Below are 24543 nucleotides of genomic sequence, written 5' to 3'. Positions count from 1 at the left end.
TTCTCTTAGGAGGAACTTTCCCTTACAGGATGCTGTGGAGAAAGTGATGTGAAAGAGGGGTGGGGGATCAGACAATGTAGTGCTTATCCGTTTGCCATCCCAGTGGCTGTCACCAATGGGTAAATGGACGGGAGAGGGGACCGCTAGTAAAAGGATGCAGGAGCATCTGGGAGGGATGTTCACACTACAGAGCTAGGGGGAGGTCCTCACTGATGAGCCATGGAGCCAAACTTCCTGCTGGAAAAACGTTAGCCCCAGTCCTGCCTGGCTCCTGTTCCCCACTCACACCTTCTCCACCCTGTTAATTATTACAAGGGAAGCAATGAAGGTCAACGTGCACCAAAGTCCAGTGTGAGAAAGAATATCAACAGTTTGCTCGCAGTCATGAGCCAGCCAACCCCAGCCACCACGGAGCTGCCCATGCTGCCGGGAGACACGACAGTGGCCCTTGAGGTGGCAGACATCGTCGTTGTGGTTTTTTACTTCGCCTTCGTCCTTGCTGTTGGGATATGGGTGAGTCTCTGAGGTGACTGAAGTGGAGGTTTAGGTCTGCCTAAGGCAGAGAGCCTTTGATCCTCTCTGGGCCTATCCTGGGTACAAAGGTGTTTGCTTGCAAAGGGCATCCTCTGTGCACACCGTTATCCTGGGGCCTATTGAACAAGTTGGGGGTCGCGGTGACCTTCCTGTGAGCCCTCACCCCCACCCCTACATGGGAACAACAAAGGGGTTATGCCCTGGAGGTTGTTCTGGGGATGAGGTCTACCTTGCGTTCTGCAAAGTAGTCTCACACCAGGCTGTGAGCTAGCAGGGGGCAAAAGAAAGGCCAGGGTTGGGCTAGAGAAGACTGAAATGAGATTTCAAAAAGCTTTGGAAAGGTTGTTGCTAATTATTTGTTCCTGTTGCTTTGCCAAGACCTCTTTCATAGAGACCTATAGTGTTCTGGTTGTTCTAGTGTTTTTTAACTCCCAGTTGGTACATTCAAGGAGAAGTCATTAAATAGGTACAGGCAGCTTCTTTCCAAAGCTGGACTATCAGAAACCTGCACAAAGAGAGTCAGAAGCAATGGGTGAAGCCTGGCATACTTAACAGATACACAAAAAAAAAATTTGGAGTTGTCCTCTGATTCCCACCCTTGTGCCATGTTCTCCCTTACTTGTCTCTGAAGGCATTTGCTAGGGTTGCTGGACAGTGAGGAGGGAATTGCTTCCTTTTTAATGCATACCATAATCAGAAGGTGGGCAGCCTTTCTTGGAGCTGCAAACATGTATCTTCGCAAGGCTGAGAGCAGAGAAACCCCTAGATTTCTCAAAATTAGATGCCTTTCAGAGGGGCCCTGCTTCAGCCTGCATCAGAGCCATGCACTACCTGTCTGTGCTGCTCAGCCAGTTGACTGCAGTGACACCCAAGGGAGTAGGACTAGAGTGGTGCAAGAAGTTGCTGATGGGATGTTTCAAGGCTACCGGGATGGGCATTGGGTACAACTTGAGGGTGGGTGAATGGAGGAAAACACTTCTCTTTTTCCTGTGCTTCCAGTCATCAATACGAGCAAGCCGGGGGACCATTGGAGGCTATTTCCTAGCTGGACGATCCATGACTTGGTGGCCTGTGAGTGGAATGCATCCCTCTTTTTCATGGTTTGAAAGCAATTCCAGATGTAAGGAGGGCAGGTCTAGTGAGGGCACACAGTCCATACATGTTTTGACTGTAGTCTTAAGATGAAGAGGATCCACCAGGAATCATCCCATGCAGCTTTACTAATGGGCTACAGCATGGAGCTGCTGGGCCAGCAGCTGTTCAGCATCTTCAGGTTTTTTCAACTGTCAATTTCTCTGCTAAAGTCAGCAATAAAAGTGTTCACATTGATGGAAGTGAGGGAGCACTGACTGACTAGCTGGGTTTGAAACTCTTTGGCCCCAACTCACTGAAGATACTATTGTCCCCAAGCCAAGAGAGCATTAAGTAATCTAGGAATGTGCTATCCAGTAAAAAAGCATTTAGAGACTCAAGAAAAAATAATCCCAAAGCCCAGGACTTTTTGAGCCCTTGCTATTTAGAGTAAAGTTGAGATTATTGACTAACAATGTAAAGGATATAAACTTCAAACCACTGAAGTATAAATCTTCACTATGAAGAAAAAAAAAATCTATTGAAGGTGCCTTTTCTTGGGAGTGAAAGGCACATATAAAGATAATTTAAAGTTTGAAAGGAATAAAAACACCACAGGAGTAAAAATCCTTCTCAGCCAATGCCAGACTCTAGCACCATTTATCTCTCCAGTGAGTCATGGGTAACGGAATGCACTTCTCAACCAAAACATTGTATTTTTTTTTCCTTTGGATGTACATTGCCCATAAATTCACTAGGCTAGATTTTGAACCTCTTCCATCAGAGACACATATACCTCTCTAAAATCTGTTATTTCTTAAATGTTCTTTATACTTCTGTCTTGGCCAAGTGACATTTAATGGAAAACCTTAGCTTGATGGTTTTCTCTAATTAGGAGGGGAAAAATTAGAAGATAGTAAAATGGAATGTTTTTTCCCCAACATCATTCTTTTTTTCTTTTTTTAAAAAAACAAACCAACCCAAAAAGTTCTCACTGCTTTTGGCTCCAATCACAGGTGGCCACAGAGTCTGTTGGGTACAGGTTGGCTCTTGGCTCTCCTGACTTACGATTCTAGGTTCAAAGCAACCTCTAATGCTGTTCACTTTTCAGTTTTATTTGTCAGAGAGCTGATTCCACCTCTGCAGCACTCCTGCAGGCTCAGCTCCTCGTGGCCTTCACCTTGAGTACACGACTGGCTTACATATATTTTATTTTTTTTTACAGGGGTGACAGATTTCTGCTGTGTGTTAGACAGTCTCAACTAAACCCTGATATTACATTGCTGCTCCTGTGCAATGTATCTCCTGTATTTCTGTGTCTGATATAGATACAGAGAACTGTTTACATTTCTTGATGGCACCAGTCCCCACCTCAGTTGCAAATTCGTGTTGCAGCAGCCAGCTCTCTAATCAAGAGTTTTCTTAGACAGACAAGAAGGCAGAGCTGTTGGCAGGAATCAGTGTGGGTGTTGATGCCATATTAATGTTTTACCTTGCTCAAAGGTGAGAAGCAGATCAAATTCCATCATTCCTTGTTTCACATGTAGCAGTAGTAAGGAGAGAAAAGCTCCTCATAGGCTAAAAGCAAATTTTCTCTAGAGACAAAAGGGCTAGACTTGTCCTTTGGGTAACTTCGCATTTGACCCTGAGAGAGATTTGACGTTGTCATACAGAAAGGAGGTGAGGCTTTGTGCCAAATAAAAGTAGTAATTAAGTCTGATAGCCTTTGCCCTGTTTAAAGTGCCTTGGAACTTGCATTCTTCCAATTAGGGTGTCAATGAGGCATGGTAAGGACAGGCCACAGTCTACAGTTAAAGTTAACCCGAGGCATTAGCATTTTCCAGCCTACAGCAGAGCTGAATATCTATCTTTGAACCTATGTGTAGACATTACATACAAAAGGCCTGCATGTTTCTAACATGTTCCTGCTATGGTTCAGGAATCTCCTCCCTCAGGAGGAGCTCCAAGAGAGCACTCCTGTGACCATGGCTGTGTAACCTCCACATGCATGTTCAGTGCAAGACTTAAAAGAGGCTGGGCTGTCAGCAAGACACGGAGAGGCAGAGCAAGGGTCAGCAAGGCTGGAGAGGGCACATTGCTGGCTGAGTAACAAGGGAATGGAGAAATCCGTCATGTTTCATGGACACTGAGGCATCTGTGGCTGCCACCAGAATTCCCTCACTCTGCTGTACTCCCCATAACAGGCGTGTATCTCAGGAGAACCACTGACAAAATGAACCCTGATTCTGAGATTAAGCTACTGGAGCGGGGTTAGTGGAAAGGAGCAGACACACACACTTTAAGATATAAAAACATAGTTTTCTTTGAAAGGAGAAGGAAAACCCAACTCTTCATTAACACCTAGCTACCTACCTACAAGCAGACAAGGCCCTGGGGAGGAGAGTGCCTGGGGAAAATATTTGGGCTGATACAGAATTTCCTCAAGGTGACTTTCTGGGTTTTGTGCCTGTGCCATGTGTTTCAGATTGGAGCATCCCTGATGTCAAGCAACGTGGGCAGTGGTTTATTCATCGGCCTGGCGGGCACTGGAGCAGCTGGGGGTCTTGCTGTTGGGGGCTTTGAGTGGAACGTAAGAGTCAGTTATGTTGTCAACTAAGATGTCACTGTTTACAAAGGGACTGGGGACTTGTAGCCAAAATCAGATGCTAAGAGTATTGGCAACTACAAGTTCTCAAGCCTCAGGAGAGAAGCCTCCAGGCATTCAGACAGCCTTAAAAACATGAGATCTTTGTTTTAGTTTAAGTGGAATCCACTAAAATTATTAGCTGTTTGACCTTCTCAGGAGCACATGGCCATATTTTTAAGTGTTAGTCTGCACTTATGAAGATAATGAATGCTGAAAATGTACTTGGATAATCACAGGATTCTGAGTACAGGGAGTTTGAAAAAAAGCAGCATGTGCTCCTAAATTCAGTGTAAAGCAATGAGAATTGGCAACACTGCATTCACCTGTCAACTGCCAAAATGTGACGTCTCTGGGGTGAACATCTGGGTGTGAAGGCAGGTCTCATTCTGCCCTACTGAAGTGGCCTGGAAAATTGCCACTGACACCACACAGAGCATGAAAACCAGGCCCTTTGTGTGTGATGCTAATGAAATTTCTCAGCTGCAGTGATGAGGAGTGAGATTAGTGCCAGCCTCACAATAAACATCACTCACCTAACTCTAAATCTCTTGTCTATACCAGCAGAGACTGCTAATAGCGCCGGATACTTGCCAAGCACAGACAAGGCCAACCAAAGTCTCTTTCCTGGGATATCTATTCACGGCACTGTTTTTTCTTCTAAACCATTAAGATAATTTTTAAGTTCTTCGTGAAGAAACTGGAGCCTGTGTTTAGCCTGGTGCATGTAGGACATACCAATATCGCTGTAGTTCAAGTAAATTTATTCAAGTCATTTTAGAAGGCCATGAACAGAAGATTGTATGTCAGGGCACATCTAACTTCATGAGTTTAGACTCATTTCTTTCAGATTGGAAAAGGACCTTAGATATGCCATTATTCTCTCCCTTTGTCATGGGACATCACTCAGCTGCAGGGATTATATGAGCATCTTTTAGCTAAGTCAGTCTTAGGCACTTCAGGAACCATGGCTGTTCACCTTCATCACTCACAATCTCTGCTCACAGGGATCAGTTTCATCTCTGATAACTTAAATAACTGATCAAAATAAAATCTGGACTAATGTAAGGTACCTGGATGAGGCACGAGACAGCCAGGAGGTGAGATTTGATAGTCAAATGGCTTTTATTTATATTCAGGATCTCCTGTTTGGCCTTTTGCTGGGTTTCAGAGAAGAAATACATGATGGGAGATGCCTTTACACCTACCAAAAGACCCTTCACCTGTGGCAAAGCAACTGAACTACCCCTTTATCTACCAGCAGCAGAAGCACATCTGTGTCAGCCTGCAAGGAGAACATCCCAGCAGAGTCTTGCTGTTGCTTATTTTTATGCTCCGCAGGGACAGTCTGCTGCCTCAGCCTCATCACTTGCTAATCAAGCAACAAACAGATGCTCCCATCCTTCTCTGAATCACTTAACTCTTCACTACCATAGCATCAGTGGTTTCAAAGGCCACCTAATACAACACCATCTTTCAGAAATCTAGAGCAACAGAATACACCATCTTGCCCAAAATACCAGGAGATAGAACAGGATGTGCCACCCATGACAGAGACACAGGGCTTAGGAGGATAACTTCAAAAGCTTCTACTTGTATTATAATAATTCCTCCATTTGTCATGTCATCTTCTGAGAAGGGAGAAAAAGTCAGACTGTTTACCAAATATATTGCATGGCACTGTACCTTTCTGCTTTCTTAGGATGTTCACTGAAAGAACAGAGGAGAAGGATGTTCCCGTGTGTTGAATCATGTGCCTTTATTTTCTCTGTCTCCTTAACAGGCTACCTGGGCACTTCTGGCTCTTGGCTGGATCTTTGTGCCTGTTTACATTGCAGCAGGAGTGGTCACCATGCCTGAATACCTGCAGAAGAGATTTGGAGGGCAGAGGATACAAATCTACATGTCTGTACTGTCCCTCATTCTCTATATATTCACCAAGATATCCGTATGTATCCAACTGAACACAACCCTTGTGTCTAGGGCAGGGGTAGATCATCCTGGTACAATGCAGGGCTGCTCTGATAACTCAGACGTCCTTGAAAGGATGTGTTCAGCTACCATAAACAGTCTCAGTGTGTTAGTGTGCTGCTTTGCTCAAGTAAATACCTGCCTCTGTATTGATCATGGAGACCTATCCTGAGAGAGAGAGCCCTCGTTAAACAACAATGCACAGTGAGAACTTTACAGGGATATGGCAGTTAATTACTAAACAGCGTAAGTACCATAAGTTGTCTGCCTGCTTTTCCTCTTCTATCAGACCAAATCTTAGGCAATATAGACAGGGGAACTGCAGCATTACCCCACCTGAGGATCTGGCTGGCTGCATCTTCTAGATGTGAAATTCTTTTAAATTATCATAAATCTGTTGTTGTTTTGTAGCTGAGTTTTCAGCATTAAGTACGTTATGGTTGTTCCTGTCTCTTTCTGTCACTTGTGTTGTATAAAAAGGGTGTGGGGAAAGGGAGGTAGGTTCTGGCTTAAGACAAAACTCAGCATTTTTCCTGGATTGCTTGTAGCATCATACCATGCTGGTAGCCAAATACAATGTATGCTACTGGGTATTTATCTTCATTTAAATGCCATTAATAGAGGCGGAACTTACGCTCAGAGATTTGTTAAGAACTACCTGTGCCCTTGGAGGGTGAGGACTGTATTTCAGAGTCCATTATATGAAGGACTGAAAATGCAGTCCTTTGTCTCCTGCTGCTTGTCCCATGGCCAGTACAAGTCAGTTTTCACTAGATCCTACTGAAGTATTTAGATGTCGAACTGCCTTGGAAGACATTGACTGGAGGTGAGGCACCCATGTGGCTTTTGCAGGTGGCTTCAGGGTCCTTCTCCCAGGCTTATTACATCTCAGGTCCTGGGAGGTGCATTATGAGTAGTCCCAGACTGGGGGTATGGGACAAATTTCCTCTTCTAATGGCCAGCTCTTGGTCATGTCACCCACTGCTGTCACCAATGCCTCCAGGATCTTTGCTCTGTGGGATTGATGCATTGCCCAGGATGAGGTCTTGCAAAGAGGCATTTGAAGCCTCTTTACCCATGAGGGGTAAATAGAAGATCTTTCCTGCAACAGCACCACAGTGTGCACAGCTACACACTCAATGTACGTGGTGAAGAGAAACCAATCTTTAAAATGACCTTCAGCAGAGTGGTATTTGCCAATGCCTTTCAGAGCAGGACCCTGGCCTCAGTCACTGCTGTTTCATCTCAGTGGTTTCTCCTCTGTGCAGCTAATTCACGCGTGGCTGATGGATGAGGCTGGTGGAGTTTATGGGCATGACAGGTGCTTTCTATTAAGCAGGACTATTGTTTGCAGAGAGCTCATTTAGCGGCTGGCTGGACAGCAGGCAGTTGGTTACAAGAAGGATTTTTCTCCCAGTGCTTTTGCCCAAACATAGGTTAGCAACTAGGGCATTGCAGAGTCTTCCCTGCTTGCAAAGTAAAACAGAGATCTCAATAAACAGTGTTGTCAAAGGACTGATCCTGCATGGCTGCAGAGGTGTTTGTATTTCCTGCTGGGAAGTGAAAAACCTGTGAAGACACACTGTCTCAGGGTTGCAGAGGTCAGGCGTTGCACTGAGTGCTTGCTTTTAAGGTACTTATTTCCGGCACAGCAAATAGAAATCTTGCCCCACCCCTTCTGTCTCCCTTGGCAAATGTCTTTACCTGTATCTCAACCCATACCAGATTTGCAGGTGTCCTTCAGATTGGTTTGCCAACATACACATCTCCCATATCACCTTCTGCATCTGAATGATGTTATCTGTATAATTCCAGGTTTCACCCAGTTTCTGGTTTCACTCTCTCTGCCAATAGGTCCAAGCAAAACAAAGTTGATGGGGGTTTCTGTGTTTCTAGTGAGGTCCTCAGCAAGTATAACCTGTTTTTCTGGGGTCATTCTAGTAAGCTGAACTGCATGGCTAGAAAAGCAAGCTCTTGACCTTTTCAGATAAATAAATCATGGCACAAGACATCAGTGATTCTTTAGGGGTCTTTCAAGCTGGAGTGTCTCCTGGACACAAGGCTACCAAGATATAGTCATGGGTAGAAACTGTTCTCTGCTATTTGTTCCCCCTTTCCCTCCTGTGTCTGCCTGTGGATACATGTGCTCCTGCTCCCCTCGGATGTCTTCACAGTCAGCAAAAGGAGCGGCAGTTTCCATCAATACCTGTCTGTGCCAGTGAGGATTACATGCCATGAAGGCTGCCTGTAAGATTGATTGCTTTGTCGTCCCTTGGCATGGGACCTTGATTTTCAGCCTCCTGCTGCCCCATCTCCCAGATGCTGAGAGCTCTGAAATGGAAGAAAGGTTTTCCTTACACCAAGAACAAGAAGGTTCACAGCCAACAGCCCCATGCTCTCTCCTCCTCCACTTCACCTTCGTGGTGTCCTCCCTCGTCAATGCTTTCAGCCGCAGAGGGCTGCAGGCTGCTTTATTAGATTTCACTTGCACGAAGCACTACTAATGCCAGACTGCCCTTGGGTTTTTTTTTGTTCCAGACAGACATTTTTTCCGGAGCATTGTTCATCCAAATCTCTTTGGGCTGGAACCTCTACTTGTCCACTGTGGTCTTGCTAGCAGTGACTGCTGTCTACACCATAGCTGGTAAATAGCTGATTTTAAAAGAAACATTATAAACTGTAGCCTAAGATAAAAATTTCCCCTTTACTACACAGAGGAAGGTTTTCAGGTCCTGGTCTGAGGGAGAGATTCCCCCAGTTGCTGGTAGTACCTGCCCTGTTACTCCCAGCTGTTGGAGACCTCTGGTTATTCCCATCTCCCCTCCTGGCCCAAGGGAAACTGGTATGGGGGGAACATCACTGTTTTCTAGAGAATTTTCTAACACTACAAAAGGGTCCCAGCTCCCTGTGTGCAGATAGCTACCACTGCCTGTATTTGCTCTTTTTTTTCTCTTTTTGCAACATTAGCATCTTTAGATACTAAGATGCTGAACTGCCTCCAAGTCCTGTCATGAACAAGGACCAGACCTTCAGGCCATTCCTCACAGAAGGGCTTGTGAGAGCTATAGGTTCCTGGGGACCAGCTCAGTGCCAGCTTCTCCCAATGGGTCTGTCCTGAAATCACAGGGCTGGGGCCAAGGAAAACCTCTTTCCAGGTGAGGTACTCATTTCATTGTACATGGTGATGCACTGCCCGTTGTCTCTGGTTCTCCTGACAGGTGGTTTAACGGCTGTGATATACACAGATGCGCTGCAGACCCTCATCATGGTGCTGGGAGCTTTGGTCCTCATGTTCATAGGTAAGGGGAACCTGCAGTGGCATCATACATTAGTTTCATGGTCCCAAGGTCATTAGACCTTAGCAGGGTACCTCACCCTTTCGTGTATGGTGCAGAAACAAGTTTTAACCACTCACAGAAGTGGTGCCAGCACAACTCTCATTTACCAAGTTGTCAGACTTGCTTCATCCTTTGCACTAACTGTATGGAGGTGAGGTTCTGGATAAATTCACCTTGCAGGTTTGGGCTTACCTGGAGTTGCCAAAGAGCTTGCAAAACTGCATTCCCAGAGCCAGATTCAGCTCTCACAATACTCATGTAAATTCAGAGTAATCCTGTTGACATTCCCTGTTGACTTTGGGAGTCACAGTGGATTCATCTGGGTGTAACTGAGCATTATAAAAAGATAAAAAAGCAACAAGGAACTGACCATCATTAGTCTTTGCTTTAAGCCTTCTTGGCAAACAGAAATATAGATATATCTTGTTTCATGTCATACCATCCTGCTCCAGCCCTTGAAGGGTGTGTGAGCAAAGACTAGATGCTGAGGACATTGTGGGCATTAGGATCATGGAGAGTTTCCTGCATTGACCCTCTACTATGGTACACTGTTAAAACTGCAAGGACTCTGGGCAAGATCCAACTGACTCCTGTAAAATCCTTGACTGCCAAAAGCAAGGGTGGAGTGAAAAGAAAGGAGATGAGAGGACGGTAAGAGAAAAGAAAAGTAATCATGAGACTCAGATAAGGAAATAACTTTGCAGAGAGCACCAGACCTTAAATCACTGGCATTTTCTTTTTAGGATTTGAAAAAGTTGGCTGGTATGAAGGACTTCAGGAGAAATACAGCACAGCAATGCCAAAGATCATAGTCCCAAACACAACCTGTCACCTCCCACGTGCAGATGCCTTTCATTTGTTCAGGGATCCAGTCACAGGAGACATTCCTTGGCCTGGCCTTATATTTGGCCTCTCTGTGCTGGCTCTTTGGTGCTGGTGCACTGACCAGGTAAAAAAAGTCTTTCTCTCTCCAGGCAAACCACCACACTGTTATTTCCAGTCCACTCCTCAGTTTGTGGATCTGTGAGCTGAAACATGACTATGTCTCACTGTGCAGGAGTTACTACCTTTTTACTGGTCTAGACCAGAACAGCTTACTCCTTCCACCTTCTCAGCAAGTTGCTAATTTTGTGAATTTAGTGCAGAGGGGTGGGCTGGTGAGTACTGGGTGTCTTCCTGCAGTTAGTGTGAAAAGGATGTGAAAACGTGGATGTGGAGCTGGCTCCACAGTGACCTTGTGTAGACCTCCAGACAAGCCATTCATATTCTCAGAGGTCTCACGTTTCTTATTCCTTTCCAAGCTAGAAACAAGGAAGACACAGTGCTTTTGTACTTTAAGATGAGATAATTATGAAAACCCATCACTGAAGTTTTAGGAAAACACCTACAGTCTGCTTCACTCCTTGTCTCTTGCTGCCGTACAGCTGCTGTCTCCAGCTCTCAAGGTGACTTCATTTCAGACAAGGGCAAAATGATTCCTGTAAAGGAAATTTCCACACTGCCCTCTCCTATACCCTGCACACAGAGCTCTGAGCAGTGGCAGCAGGCTGCAGTCAACCAAGATGGGAAAGTTGCCATTGGCATGCAAAACACCCTGGTATCCTGCTGGATGAAAACCACCCATGAGAACGAGAGACAGAGGAGGGATCCTGCTCCCTCTGTAGTGCTTCTGTTTTATTCTCTGCTGCCTTTCTGCATTGATTGCAGGTGATAGTCCAGAGGTCTCTCTCTGCCAAGAACCTCTCCCATGCCAAAGGTGGATCGGTGCTGGGAGGATATCTGAAAATCTTCCCTATGTTTTTCATTGTCATGCCAGGAATGATCAGCAGAGCTCTTTACCCAGGTAAGCCTTGCTATGTTCCTTGCACAGGGCTTTATAACTGCCATGACCACTAATCCCACACGGGTCCACCAGCACTTTTACACCTCAGAAACTGCTGTCCTGCAGGCATACTCATATAGATTCCTGTTGTACAATGGTGTTCACATGTCCTTCCTCTAACTCCATTTCTCCCACAGTGGCAGAAGTCACTGGGGGTATTCATATGGGGCATATTTTGCCATTGGGGGCATATAGCTCCATGCTGTGGACACTGCATGCATCTATCTATCTGGAGGAAATCAGTGAGATGAAATACACGGAGCACTGAGGTTGTCCTTCAGGTCCTATGGATTACTTTCATTAGGTATTTGGTCAGAGTTTTAGCAATCTACCACACAGATTCATTCGATTCCTGGTCGATTGTGCAAAACAGCCCACTTTTTTGACAGAGCAAGCGTTCCTTTCTTCTTGTCTCCGAGGGAGCTCTCATTGCTGGTTTCTTCAGAGCATGCCACTTCCCAGTAAGAGTACCCCAGTTAAGGGGACCACTCCTGGAGAAAAGTGCCTCTCTCCCAGATTTCCTCAAATAGGAGTAAGTCAGCCTGCAACATCCTTGGTAACCCAGATGACAGATTCATGGAAACAGTCCAGTTCCCACAAATAAAAAATCATCAAGGATTACAATTATGCAACATCTAGGAGAGTTATATCTGTACTCTGAACAGAATTGCACATTGTAATCTTAAAGTTTCACCTTTATTTTATGATGTAAAAAGTTCTTCAGCTCCCCTCATTCTAGCTGTATTTCAACTGCACCTCTGAATCTATACAAAACCACACAAGGCATCCAGATTTGTTCCCTTGACTTAAACAACCTATGGCTCAACAGGGTTTACACTGACTTCTTGTTATTTTCCTGTCTTCTGCAGATGAAGTGGGCTGCGTGGACCCGGACATCTGTAAAAGGGTCTGTGGAGCTGCGGTGGGTTGTTCCAACATTGCCTACCCCAAACTCGTCATAGAACTCATGCCTGATGGTGAGAAACCTTTACACTTGTGGAGGTGGGCTTGAGCCATGCTCTGCATGGGGGGATCAGACTGTCCTTATCCATCCTAAGGATGAGGAAATCTTACTGCAGTTACCAGATATCAGAATGAAAAAACAGTGCTGAGAGGCCAAAGGTCTAGTCCTGATTTTCCTTACCTTTTTTGCTCCCCCAGGGCTCCGGGGTTTGATGATTGCCGTGATGATGGCAGCCTTGATGAGTTCCCTCACCTCCATTTTCAACAGCAGCAGCACTCTCTTCGTTATAGACATCTGGCAGCGGATCCACAGAAAGGCTTCGGAGCAGGAGCTGATGATTGTGGGCAGGTCCTTACATTTCTTTATGTCTCATTGCTCTCATCATCTGCTTTGTGTGCAGCATTTACATTCTTCAGTCTAGACTCACTGAGAAAAATCTGGTGCCTAAAATATAGAGCAGGATTGCAGCCTGGGAAAGAGCATTACATTTTCCAGCTTCATCTCAGATAGACCTGGTCAGAGAGAAACACTGAGCGTACCACTGAGCTTGGTAGATCATCGCCTCTCTCTTCTCTAAACTTAACATAAATAGGCCTTAAACGTAACTTTTAGAAAAGCCAAAGGTGCTCTAGAGTCACTGTCACCAGAGGTCTTTAAGAACATGTTATTTTTGCATCAGACAGGAGTGATACATTGTAATTACTCCTTTTTTCAAGGAAAAGTGCAGAGAGCCAGGCCTCCCAGCTCTCTATCTCTGTGATAAGTTATAGTGCCCTTTGCGAGCAAGCTTTGTTACTGCATGATATCAGGGGCATATAAAGTGGAATTTAAGCTGCATTCTGCATGTTTGTGGTGCTTTTCCTCTCCAGTCATGAGCGTTAAGTTCCGAACTTTGCTGTGGGGTGGTTGAAGGCTGCAGGCAATCTCATACTCCACCACTGTTGAGTAGTGAGAGGTGAAGTACCTCTTGTTCAGCAATCTGGAGAAACCTCTATAACATATAGTACAAAGATGAAGGAGGGTTATGGTATGCACCTGAGACCCCAGAAGCAATTTTAATAAGCAACAAATGAGTTGCAATTTGGCAAAGGCACTAGGCTGAGCATATTATCTGTTTGGAAAGGTGGCAGAAAGATTAATTCCACAAACTTCCAGCTCCCTCTGTCTTTTGCATCCAAGAGCTAGTCCTTTGGAGAACATGTTACTCTCCAGGACACACCAGGTTGAAGGGCTTGCACTGATCCAGCTGACAGTGGGAGCCACCATGCCCTTGTGGATCTCTCATGCATGTTGACTGGCAAGTTCTAGCTCAGCCCACTCTGAAATCTGTGAAGTTAACTTTGGGAATTGGTTGAATTGACTTTCTAGAAGAGAGCAATTTTCTCTTTTCCTGTGTACACAGGGAAAGGTTCCTCTTGAGAGTGGTCTGTGGATTTTTTCTTAGGAAATTCTGAAAGCAATTGTAAGTGTGCTTTGCTGCAAGACTTCAGGTGGACTCCACCACCTGCAGATCTAATGCAATTTTATCCTCATCTTCCAGAGTCTTTATCCTCATCCTTGTAGTCATCAGTATTCTCTGGATCCCAATCATTCAATCGGCCAACAGTGGCAAGCTCTTTGACTACATTCAGTCCATAACCAGCTATCTAGCCCCACCGATCACAGCTCTCTTCATCTTGGCAATCTTCTGCAAGAGGATTAATGAGCCTGTAAGTGGAGTGTCAACAACAAACTGATATGCATATTTAATTTGATAAAATAAAATAAATAACTCTCCTCTCAGTACCTAGCCTTTGAGACTCCTTAAACTCAAAGCCAGTCCAGCTAAAGTGTGACAATTAGACAGCCTTTCCCTGGCACGCATTAGTGGATCTTAGCCCAGTCTCTAGTGTATGTGTATTTACTTCCAAGAAGCCACTGCAAGTGGTACTTCTTGACAGTCTCATCTGAAAGGACAAAAGGCAAATTTGTTCCGCACTTTAGGGATGATGCATCAAAGTCTAGTTGGAGGCATGTTGTTAGGAGGAGACTCTTGCATTTTCTGTGCTCTATGTGTTTTGTGTTCAAGGGCAGAAAGACAAAATGAGGATTTTTAACTGAAAACGTCCTCTTTTGATGCATGTCAGTGTGGATTTCCATCAGGCATAAAAGGTCTTGGTCAAGGAAAGGAAAGGAAAGGAAAGGAGAGGAGAGGAGAGGAAAGGAAAGGAAAGGAAAAAAGAAAAAGAAGAAAACTCCAACCAAAGGTAATGTGCAGTGACCTTTCCTTTATGCTTGCCTTTTCTCAGGGTGCTTTCTGGGGCCTCATGGTTGGACTAGCTGTTGGACTTGTTCGGATGATCATCGAGTTTATTTATAGCACACCATCTTGTGGTGAGGAGGACAGAAGACCAGCTGTGCTAAAGGACTTGCACTACCTCTACTTTGCCCTCATCCTCTGTGTCCTCACTGCGATTGTCATCGTCCTTATTAGTCTCTGCACCCCACCGATCCCTGAAGAAAAGGTAAGTGACTTGTAGTGGCACCCTTTTCTCAGAGCCCCCGTTTGGTTTCCAAAAATCTCTGAAATCTGTCCTTTTCTTTTCCTCCCATGGTTAAGAAATGGTGTATAATGCATATGCTGCAAAGAAGCCCTTGCTTCTCGACTTTCTATTCCCCAGGTCGCATAGTGTTAATGCTTCCTGAGGCACTGAGTGCTTGAAATTGAGTGTGAGTTCCCATGCTGTGCCTAGAGCTGGGCAGACACCGCAGCCCATCACAACTAGAATAGAAAGAAAAGAAGAAGGGGAAGAAGATGAAATCGTATTACAGAGTACTGCTGAGGAGGAATTAAATATATCTAATTGTAGCATCTACTCTGTTTCAGCAGAGCCAGCATCAATCTTGCAGGCAAACAAGATTAATATCTTTTGCAACATGGGCATTTAGGAAAATAACATTTTGTCCCAATGTGATCTCAATTACATTTAATAACTTTGAGTCAGGCACAACTTTCTTTTACTTAACACATTAAAATGGTGCAGGGTTGGGAGGCTTTATATAATAAAACCTTAAAGCAACTCTTCCCAGCCCGAAGTTTTAAAGCGGCTGTCAATATAACAAAACTGCCGTCTACCTCCAAACAAAGGGTACTGGGTAGATTTAAAATACCTATTTATTTCCTGTCTAACTGCATGAGGAAATGAGGGTGATGCCATCATAGCATTTTCTATCTGTTGCTTCCTCATAACTTGTAAAGCATTAACCAGTTCCATCAATGTTTGATTGAATGTTAGTGGTGTCAAAGATACCCAGCTCCTAAAGATTACATGAAAGCAGGTGCTCAGATAGGGGGGGGGGGGGGGGGGGGGGCGGGGAGAGAGAGGGAGACTGTCTTTGTGTCTGCTTTGAGATAAAGTCTCAGCTTTTATTAGCTATCAGAGGATCCACATGGGAGAGAAATACTGGCAAGGAGGCACCATTAGTTCTGCTGCTTACGTTGTTCACTGCTGCTCAGGGGTGGCCAGATGGTTGCCAGCAATTAATTACTGTGGTTTAATGAGTTCCCACTCATCATCTGACCTGTGATAGCTAAACATGTGCAGTGCTCCCTGCCCACAGCAATAGCAAGATAAGATGCATTAACACAGCACTGGCAAATAGTGAACATCATACCAACAGTTCAGGAAATTAAGAAACTGTCCGCAGCACCTACAGGCTTTTTAGTCTGACCTCGGAGATACAAAAACATTTAAAGCACATTTTAAGAGAAGAGTTCAGGATGAAGACCTACTACAGTAGCGTCAGGGAAAGAGAATTTATTATCATAAGAGATTCCTTAGAGGAGATTTTCAGTAGAAATAGGTGAGTTTATAGGTGCTGGACTTAAAGGACCTTATTTGACATATTCTTCAAAGAGCAAATTCTCAGAAAATGTGGATTCAGACTGGAAGTAGTCCAGGGAGAAAAGCCAATTGGATGGTCAGGGAGGATAGGATTTTGTCTGAAACAGCTGTGTGCAGTTATCCCAGAGGAATAAAGGATGAGAGGTAGTGGCTGGACCCCAGGTACATCAGGAGAGACAGGGAGGTTAGAGAGCTTGCTAAAGGGAAGTGCTGGACATGAACAAACATAGGCTGGGCTTTTTGGGGGAAGTTTTCTAAAGAGGGATGGTCAGGATAACCTTTTGGTAGGCTATGGACCCCACATAGTGCTGAGCTCAGTGCTTGACTCTGTATAAGAGATTCTGTTGAAGAAAATTATTGAGAATTAATGATACTTCCTGTGAGAGTGAGTGGCTGGACACAGAGACCCAGATCAATCATCTTATGATGGTGATGACCATTCATGTCCCATGTGCCCCCCAGTCCTCAGTATCTTCCCACCACAAGGAAAATGAGATAGGCTGCTAGGCAATTTGAGCCACTAAGTGGTAGCTAATTCCTTCTTCCCATATCTCAGTAGGAACAGGAGAGTCTGCCCCTATTTGGTTTTAGTCTGATTTCCATTCAATTTCTACTAGTTATCCCCATTTTCAACAGGAAAGGTCTGACATTGTTCCTCAGAGAACAACTAAAGTGAAGGCATGGGGTTTAAGCTGAGGTAGGTGCCAATATTGTTGGGTTGCAGCCTGTCTGGCATGAATCTGAGTGGGCAGCTTTAAAACCAACATTTTTCATTTTCCCTCAGTCAGGCTTCTCCCAGCTTTTGCCCTGGACATGAGCGCAGATGTAGGTTTGGACCATCACTCCTGGTGGCATGGTTTCTCATGGTGTCCTGCAAGCAAGGCCTATCTCCTCATCTCAAGTTTGTCTGTGGCTGTGCTGAAGTGGCTCAAGGACAGAAGAGTTTTGGGAAGGAAGGGCAGGAGGTAGAAATCAGGATGGATATGTCAGGTTCTAACCCTCTGGATAGAAACTAGCACCTGAACTTTGTGTTTGGCCATTAGTGACCTCGGGTTGCTGGGTTTTGGCATGCAAGTGGGCAACGCTGTGGCAAGAGCCTGTATGTCCCCATGATAGTGGCTGAGAGGGGGAGGCTGGTAGTGGGTGTCTGATATCTGAATCTCTGATATCGGATATCTGAAGCTCTGGTGCTTCCCAGTCCCGTGTGTTGGTCAATTCACTTCATGAGCCTCAGATATTTCCCCCATAAAAATTGCATGGGGCTAGTTCTGCTAGCCCTTATCTGTGCAGCACTTTGAGATGTAATGATGAAGGACACCGTATAAGAGCTAGGAATTATGCCATTTATTTTGTCAAGCAAAAGGAAAAGAAAAACAAGCCGCCAAAGAAAAAGCCAAGGAATTATAGTGATAGATCATACTTCAGCAGATGTAAATCAGCATAGCTCCATTGCCTTCAAAGACCAGGAACAGCTGTTGAGCGCAGTTATGCCGCTTTACACCAGCTGAGGATCTACACTGGACAACTTTAAATATTGAATCTCAATGCTTTTGAGATAGTAAATAGGCAAAAGGAGAAAAGAGATTTGTATCTGATGTTGGAGTGGTACAGCTAATGTGCCTGACTTTAAATGAATTACAATCCAAGAACTGCAAGCTGTAGCATTTTCTCCTGCTGTTTTGGACACTCTCCCATCCCTGTGGTGATTGATGCTGTGCTGGAAAACAAGTATGCAAGGAATTTGTTTGGTATGCTCCAGAGTTCATATGTCTTCATTGTAGGTAGTCCATATTGTGTCACGCCGTCCTTGAAAACCTTGCAAAAGAGCTTACAATTAAATTTGAGACTGTGAAGCTGAAACACAACTGTCAGGTGCCAGATGGCATTTTGGAACAGAAGGATTTATTCTACTTTACAAACAACAAAAGAAAAACTTTGCTGAGTTCTTGCAAACTCCCTTGTCCAAGGAGAATGTGAGGGTGAAAAGGGAGAGGAACAGCCCACAAAGCATGAGAGCTACACAAGCAGGGCACCTCCCAGGGGGTCAGGGCTCACCCAGACAGGCTGATGGATTGGCAATTCCATTTAATGTACTCTGGGGTCAGGGATGTTTTCCCTGTGTCTTGAGGTCTGTCCTTTTTGTGCATAACCTAGGAGGAGCAGCAAGCCCTCTTTGGATGGCCTGAGCCCACACCGTGCACTTCGAGGTGCTGCAACTGAAGCTCCCACAGCATCATTTAGTGCCACTGAAAGCAAAGCATGCTCAGCTCCTGCGGGAACCAGGCACTCATAGAGGAGCAAACTATGGGGGGGACAGAGGGCTCCCCGAGCAGTCCCCAGGCATGGCTCTGCAATGGGGAGCAGCGCCACAGGGCTCCCTGGGACCTGTCAAGCAGCTACCCCCGCTCCCCTGCCCTTGTGCCTGGTAGCCTCAGGCAGCATTTCCAAGGTCCAGGTCAATTCTGCTAATGCAGCTCCCCCATCAGCAGTTCTGCTTATTTATGATTTGCTTGCTTTCTCCAGGCATGCAAAACACGTGGCCATCATCTGCCTCCCCCCTCCCCATCCCTTCATAAATTTGTGCCAGGAAAGCATAGCCAGTACTGTGGTGGCCTCCATGGCCACACAATGCTGCTGGTCTGTCCTGGCATGTGCCCTTCTGGCAATGGCAAAGAGGAGAAAGGGAGACTTCAAGGAATTCAGCCAGCCAAAACACACTGAAGGGGAGCTTGAAGCTGGAGCATTGGTATGATGCTTCACCAAGGAGCCCTCTAGGGTGGTGGTTTGCTTTATTTGGCTGTGGTCACCACCATGGTCACCACCAGCTCCTGGGTGGGTCAGTGGGATGGTATGTGATGAGGTTACCTGTGTGTCTGTGCTGCTTTCAACTAGGAATCACTCCCATCTGGCAGAGTCTGAGCCCCAGGGAAACTCTAGCCCTTGCAAATGTTGCTGCAATGTGAAGACAGTCATTCAGTGACACATAGGAAGAGGAGGGAAAAGAAAAAAGTTTCTGAAATTCTTTAGTACCATGAAACTTTGCTATGTTCCAGTGACATTTTCTAAGTGATTAAAAAAAAAAAAAAATCCTTGAGAAAGATGAGGATCATCAAATCAAAGCAATTTAGCACATCGTGACAAGAAAGATTAGCCCTGCCCAGTGCTCATCTTGGTTGAAAATGATTTAAATAAAGCTATAAATCTTCTGGAAATTATGCAACATTTTGTGTCAGCTGGAAAATCCTGCCTAGATTTGTGTGTGTAAAATTCAAAAATTAAACTCACGTTACTTTGTAAGTGACCCATTTGAGACATTCATTTCCATACGGGCAGAGCAGGGAGGCAGCTGCTCATCAACTGTGTGACTTTGCCTGACCTGTTGCCAGCACTGCAGCCTCGCTGCCCCCGTCCCATCCTCCGGCTCCTCTGCAGGGCAGCCGACAGGCTGGAGCGGGAGGACAGCCCACAGACCTGGGCAGCTGCATTTCTGTGGGATTGATGAGTGTGGTCCTTGCTGCCTGGCTTGGCCAGAGCATGCAGAGGTTAGGAAGTGCGGATGCCACCAAGCTCTTTGGCATGCCATGGTCAGCCAAAGAAGCAGCAGGCCTGGCTTAAATTCAAAGACCTGAGCCCCTGGGATGGTTCACCCCACCCTACAGCTGCAAAAGGACCACCGTGAGGCTTGCAAGGTCAATGCCTCCTGTGCACTCCCTGTGTCCCAGGAAGGAGACAACTTTCAGATTTGCCCTAGAATAAGAGTTTCAGATCTTCTGCTTTTGTAAAGCAGAGCAGATTACAGCCACAGCAGCCTGTCCAGGACTGATCATCTTTTATGGCTTTTGATGGTTCTTTCACTGAGGTAATGTCTTGTATTGGCCCAATAGAGAGAACTGGAATTAAAAAACAAAGGAAAAATAGCCAAACCAACAAACAAACAAAAAAACAAAAAAGAGAACAGGTGTTTGGATGAGCAAGTCTTACAGTGTGCGCCCAGAGTTCATTTTTTTCTACTTGTAACTACACCTGTTGGTCTAATGTAAGGTATACTCCTCCCTGCAAATTGTGACTTGATATTCACTGTCATGGCTCTGGCTGCCCACATAGTTGCACTTCTTGAACACGTACTTGCAGTAACAGAGCAGAGACACAATACTGCCTCTTTTCCCATTAAGAGCTCTGAGATAAGCTCATCTGGAAGTACAGGTTGCCAGTTTGATGTGAGTTTGTCTCAACTGTGGCATTTAATATTCATGTTGGGCTTTCTTTTTCTATAAAACAACGACTGAGACAAGACAGAAGATCCTCCAGTCCCTCCCCATGGCCCAGAGAAGGAGCAGCTCAAGTACCAGTGTTCCCTTGTGGCCATATAACTGCATCGTGCCCCTGTGGCCATATATCTGCATTCCAACACCCGACTGATCTTTCTCTGCTGAGCGTACAATTGCTGTCTGTGATTGACTGTATCCGCAGAGGGTTATCTTGGCTTCTTTTTTTTTTTTTTTTTTTTTTTAATTTACTTTATTACCCTTCCCTGTTGGAGGGCTGCCATTCTGGACACAGATCATCATTATTTCATGTCAATCAAGTGAGGTTGGCAAATAAGAAGTTGCTTATTCAATGTCTACTAAAAGGTTACAGCTGGTGGAGACAGGGATGGAACAGGTTAATTAAAAAAAATGGAAAGAAACTAGATTACTTCACACTTTTTCTCAGCTTTTCAGCTCCAACCGGATGGTACCAGCCTTCTTTTCCAGGGTGTGGGCACCTGTGCGGAGGGAAGGTGAGAGAAAGTGGGGGAACAACCATTGCCCCAGAACAGGTCTCTCAGCACCGTCTTGGATCTGTGCCCCCCAAAGAGGGAGATGACTGGCATGCCAGTTTGGGACTGACAGGCAATAACCTGTTTGTTCTCTGTTCCACTTTGCAGCTCGCTTGCCTGACATGGTGGACAAGACACAGAAAAGCACCTGCCATTGACCTGAAAAATTACAAGAGCGAAGCAGCACAGATCAATCCAGCCAACGGAGAGAGTGACTTGGTCGAAAGTGCAGATTCAGGCAATAAGGAGGAGGCAGGTAGGGTGGCTGTCTGTGAACAAGCACACTCATGTGCATGTGAGTGCACAGCCCAGAGCTCATGCAAGTTCCTCTAAAGCTCGTGAGAGGCCATTTTTTCTAATCAGTGGAGTTGGGACTTGTATTTAGGGGTATATATCAGTTATAAGGATGTGACAAATGAAACTGTTGCGGTTCTTGGTCCTCCCAGCATATCTTCTAGCATTTACCTTCATGTCACAATCCTCTGAATGGCTCAGAAGAACTGCCATTCCTGTAAAAAAAAAAGAAAACCCACCATTCAGTAAAATGTTTTTCCTCTTCCTCCTCAGAACAAGTTATTTACCCACGCAAACTACCCCAGTCCAGTTCTGCCCAAGTCACAGTGGTGTTTTAGCACTTCAGATTTAGACCCTTAATGGTGTGCTGGACTCCTTAGATGGGAGTCAATGGCTACTTACGAACATCCGTTGGGAGGGTGGAGGTCTGTGCTCCTGGGACACGGTTCCTCACCCCATTGACATGGGCTTTGTGCCATGACACTGCATCTGTCTGTCTCACCAAGGTGCTCCTGAGATGCTCCGTAGCACTACTGCAGGTGTAAGCAAAGCAGCAGCCTACCACTGGCACTATGAAAGTCACAACAGGCTCTGTAGTTTCAACTTTCAGCACATAAAAGTGGCATCCCTTTCTGTCCTCATCATTGCTAGGAGATGAACCCCTTGTGTATGTGCTAGAGATGCCTCCTCCTTACCCCTGTGTGAGCTCTGCTGGCTAAACTCACCCAGTGATGCTGTAACATACTGTATCAAAATAACATCATGGTCTGAAGGGACCATGAGATTCACGGATGTCCTAGGGTAAATCTACAAGCCTCAGTTTTCTCATTTACATTTTGCCAATAGTATCTTTCATCTTCCCTTAGGATATAGCCATGGTTAAAACTCAGACCCAAATAGCAGTGTGTCCTACCAAGGGTATCTAATAAGAAGGAACAAAAAGAGTCAAATGAACTTCAGGAGTTGTCAGGAGACAGAACAGTAGCAGGAGATGATACATAGGCAAGTTCTTTTCCGAGTGGACAGAGGTTTATTCTGCAAATCCATTGAAAAAATGCAGCTTTCTGGTTTTGAGCTTAACCTTCCAAGGTTACAGAGCAGAAGTCTCAGAAGAAAGGCACATACACAAGAATTCTTCACTCCTTCTATTTGCTGGTCAGTCCAAAGGACACTGGTACCAATTACAGCCAAGCTAAACAGAAGTGAACAACGAACAAAATCTCTTAATATTTTCTTTCCCTAGTAGAGTAAGTTTGGGTTTAAGTTGAATGCAGCCATTCAGCATTATTTATTATTTCTTATCACTTCCTAGTTCACTTAACTAGCTCAGATTTTTATAAACGAATGTCTTGGTATTTTGGTAATTAGTAATGATGGGAAAGGAAATGCGAAACACAGCAGTTGACAGTTTAATGATGCTTTTTTTCCAGGTAACACCTTTTTCAAGGCCTTATGACATTCTGCATTTCAAAAAAGGTTATATTTGGAAAGAACAGCCAGTGAAATACATGCAGCACAGGGCTGACAATTAAAACACATACTTCACCTGGCATGTCACGTGTAATAAATAAGCCAGGATATCTCTAAATGGACCATCATGCTGTCAGGAATTTATGAAAGTGGATGGAAGCTGGGTTGGGGAGGAGGGGGAAGAGATCTGTTAATTAACTAATGAACGATTGGTGTTGCAATCAACCAACTGTAATCAGGCTGTGCTGTACATGGTTGAGGCAGAGCTTTTTCCCTTCCCTTCCCTTCCCTTCCCTTCCCTTCCCTTCCCTTCCCTTCCCTTCCCTTCCCTTCCCTTCCCTTCCCTTCCCTTCCCTTCCCTTCCCTTCCCTTCCCTTCCCTTCCCTTCCCTTCCCTTCCCTTCCCTTCCCTTCCCTTCCCTTCCCTTCCCTCTTCCCTCTTCCCTCTTCCCTCTTCCCTCTTCCCTCTTCCCTCTTCCCTCTTCCCTCTTCCCTCTTCCCTCTTCCCTCTTCCCTCTTCCCTCTTCCCTCTTCCCTCTTCCCTCTTCCCTCTTCCCTCTTCCCTTCCCATCATCTCCCATCATCATCTTGCATCTCCCAGCCTAGGTGCATCTCAAGCCCCACTCCAGATTGGTCAATGCACCTCCAGACTAGTGGAAGGAGGGAAAGAAGAGTCCCAGATAGATGATAACACCCATTTTTTGGTCTGTCTCTCACAGCAGCCAAGCCTCCCTGCTGGAAAATGTTGTACTTGTGGTTCTGTGGTCTGTCCACTGCCCCCATGCCCACTCTGTCCCAGGAGGAGAGAGCAGCCCTGGAGCAGAGACTCACCAGCATCGAGGAGAAGCCCCTGTGGAAGACTGTTTGCAATGTTAATGCTATTGTCCTTCTGACCATTAATGTCTTTCTGTGGGCATATTTTGGCTGAGGTGGGGTCATGCAGCACGTGGCTTTGGTTTCTCTCAGGGGCCCTCATCTTCATGTCTAATCCAGAAGCATCGGGTGAGAGAGGCCCTGGTGATGGTCCCCAGAGGCGCTGGCACGCCTCAGCACTGCCCTTCCCCAGAGGCACTGCTGGCTGGAAATGACTGCGGGGCTCGGTTTCTCCATAAGACAAGGGGTGACCAAGACTCAACACTGTCATATCCAGGATGCAGGGGATGTGTGGGACAGTGTGTGGGCCAAATCGGGAGACCTGGGGTCAATTTTAAAGGTGCAGAGCTCAACCCAGCAAAGAGCAAAGGCTTTGGAAAGCCCAGCTGTGGCGTGGCTGGGTCTTCTCTCCCCCATGCACCAGCTCAGGGCTGACTTTGCACCATTGCTCTTAGGGGAGGGAATTCTGAAGGACTTCTGGTTTATACCGGTGTGGGGGAGGAGACTTAAGCACTACCTGCAGTTTTTTTATATGGCCAAATTTCAGATGGGGTTAGTGTGGGACCGCTGGACTAGCTCTGCAGTGACAACCTTGGCTCCCACAGCCACCCCAGGACCAGTGTTGGACCCCTTCCACCCACCTCAACCACTGGCACTGGCAGTGAGCACCCCCCCACCCTGTCCACTCTGCTGCCTGACGGTGGGTCTTTCTTACAACAGCCTGAACCTGTTTACTCATTGGGCCAATCCTGCCCCTTAACAGCATTACCAGCAATAAAGGTGCCTTAGTAACAAAGCCA

At 45.6% G+C, this 24543-nt stretch overlaps 1 protein-coding gene across 2 annotated transcripts; it reads left to right on the top strand.

Moving 5' to 3' along the window:
- Positions 1 to 369: 369 nt before the first annotated feature.
- Positions 370 to 24543, top strand: SLC5A9 (solute carrier family 5 member 9). 2 transcript variants are annotated; one of them, XM_074877174.1, is made up of 14 exons: positions 370 to 513; positions 1534 to 1605; positions 4091 to 4195; positions 6033 to 6197; positions 8759 to 8864; positions 9439 to 9519; positions 10302 to 10507; positions 11266 to 11401; positions 12310 to 12417; positions 12602 to 12752; positions 13945 to 14113; positions 14693 to 14908; positions 21216 to 21363; positions 23590 to 24543. In XM_074877174.1, exons 1-14 carry the CDS (start codon positions 385 to 387, stop codon positions 23796 to 23798), a joined length of 2001 nt encoding a protein of 666 aa, XP_074733275.1. In that variant the 5' UTR covers positions 370 to 384; the 3' UTR covers positions 23799 to 24543. The 2 variants fall into 2 exon arrangements, with proteins under 2 accessions (XP_074733275.1, XP_074733274.1); XM_074877173.1 differs by lacking the exon at positions 370 to 513 and having other exon boundaries at positions 1562 to 1605; positions 23593 to 24543.

The sequence above is a fragment of the Strix uralensis genome, chromosome 8, assembly GCF_047716275.1.
Source record: "Strix uralensis isolate ZFMK-TIS-50842 chromosome 8, bStrUra1, whole genome shotgun sequence".
NCBI lineage: Eukaryota > Metazoa > Chordata > Aves > Strigiformes > Strigidae > Strix > Strix uralensis.
Note: the sequence above shows the minus strand (reverse complement) of the source record. Positions and strands in the feature narration are given on the sequence as shown.

Bases quoted from the DNA above. Each gene is read 5' to 3' on its own strand.
- SLC5A9 (XM_074877174.1), top strand. From the start codon at position 385: ATGAGCCAGCCAACCCCAGCCACCACGGAGCTGCCCATGCTGCCGGGA. The intron at 8,865-9,438 runs GTAAATAGCTGA...TTCTCCTGACAG, and splicing joins TGCTGTCTACACCATAGCTG to GTGGTTTAACGGCTGTGATA. The intron at 11,402-12,309 runs GTAAGCCTTGCT...TGTCTTCTGCAG, and splicing joins CAGCAGAGCTCTTTACCCAG to ATGAAGTGGGCTGCGTGGAC.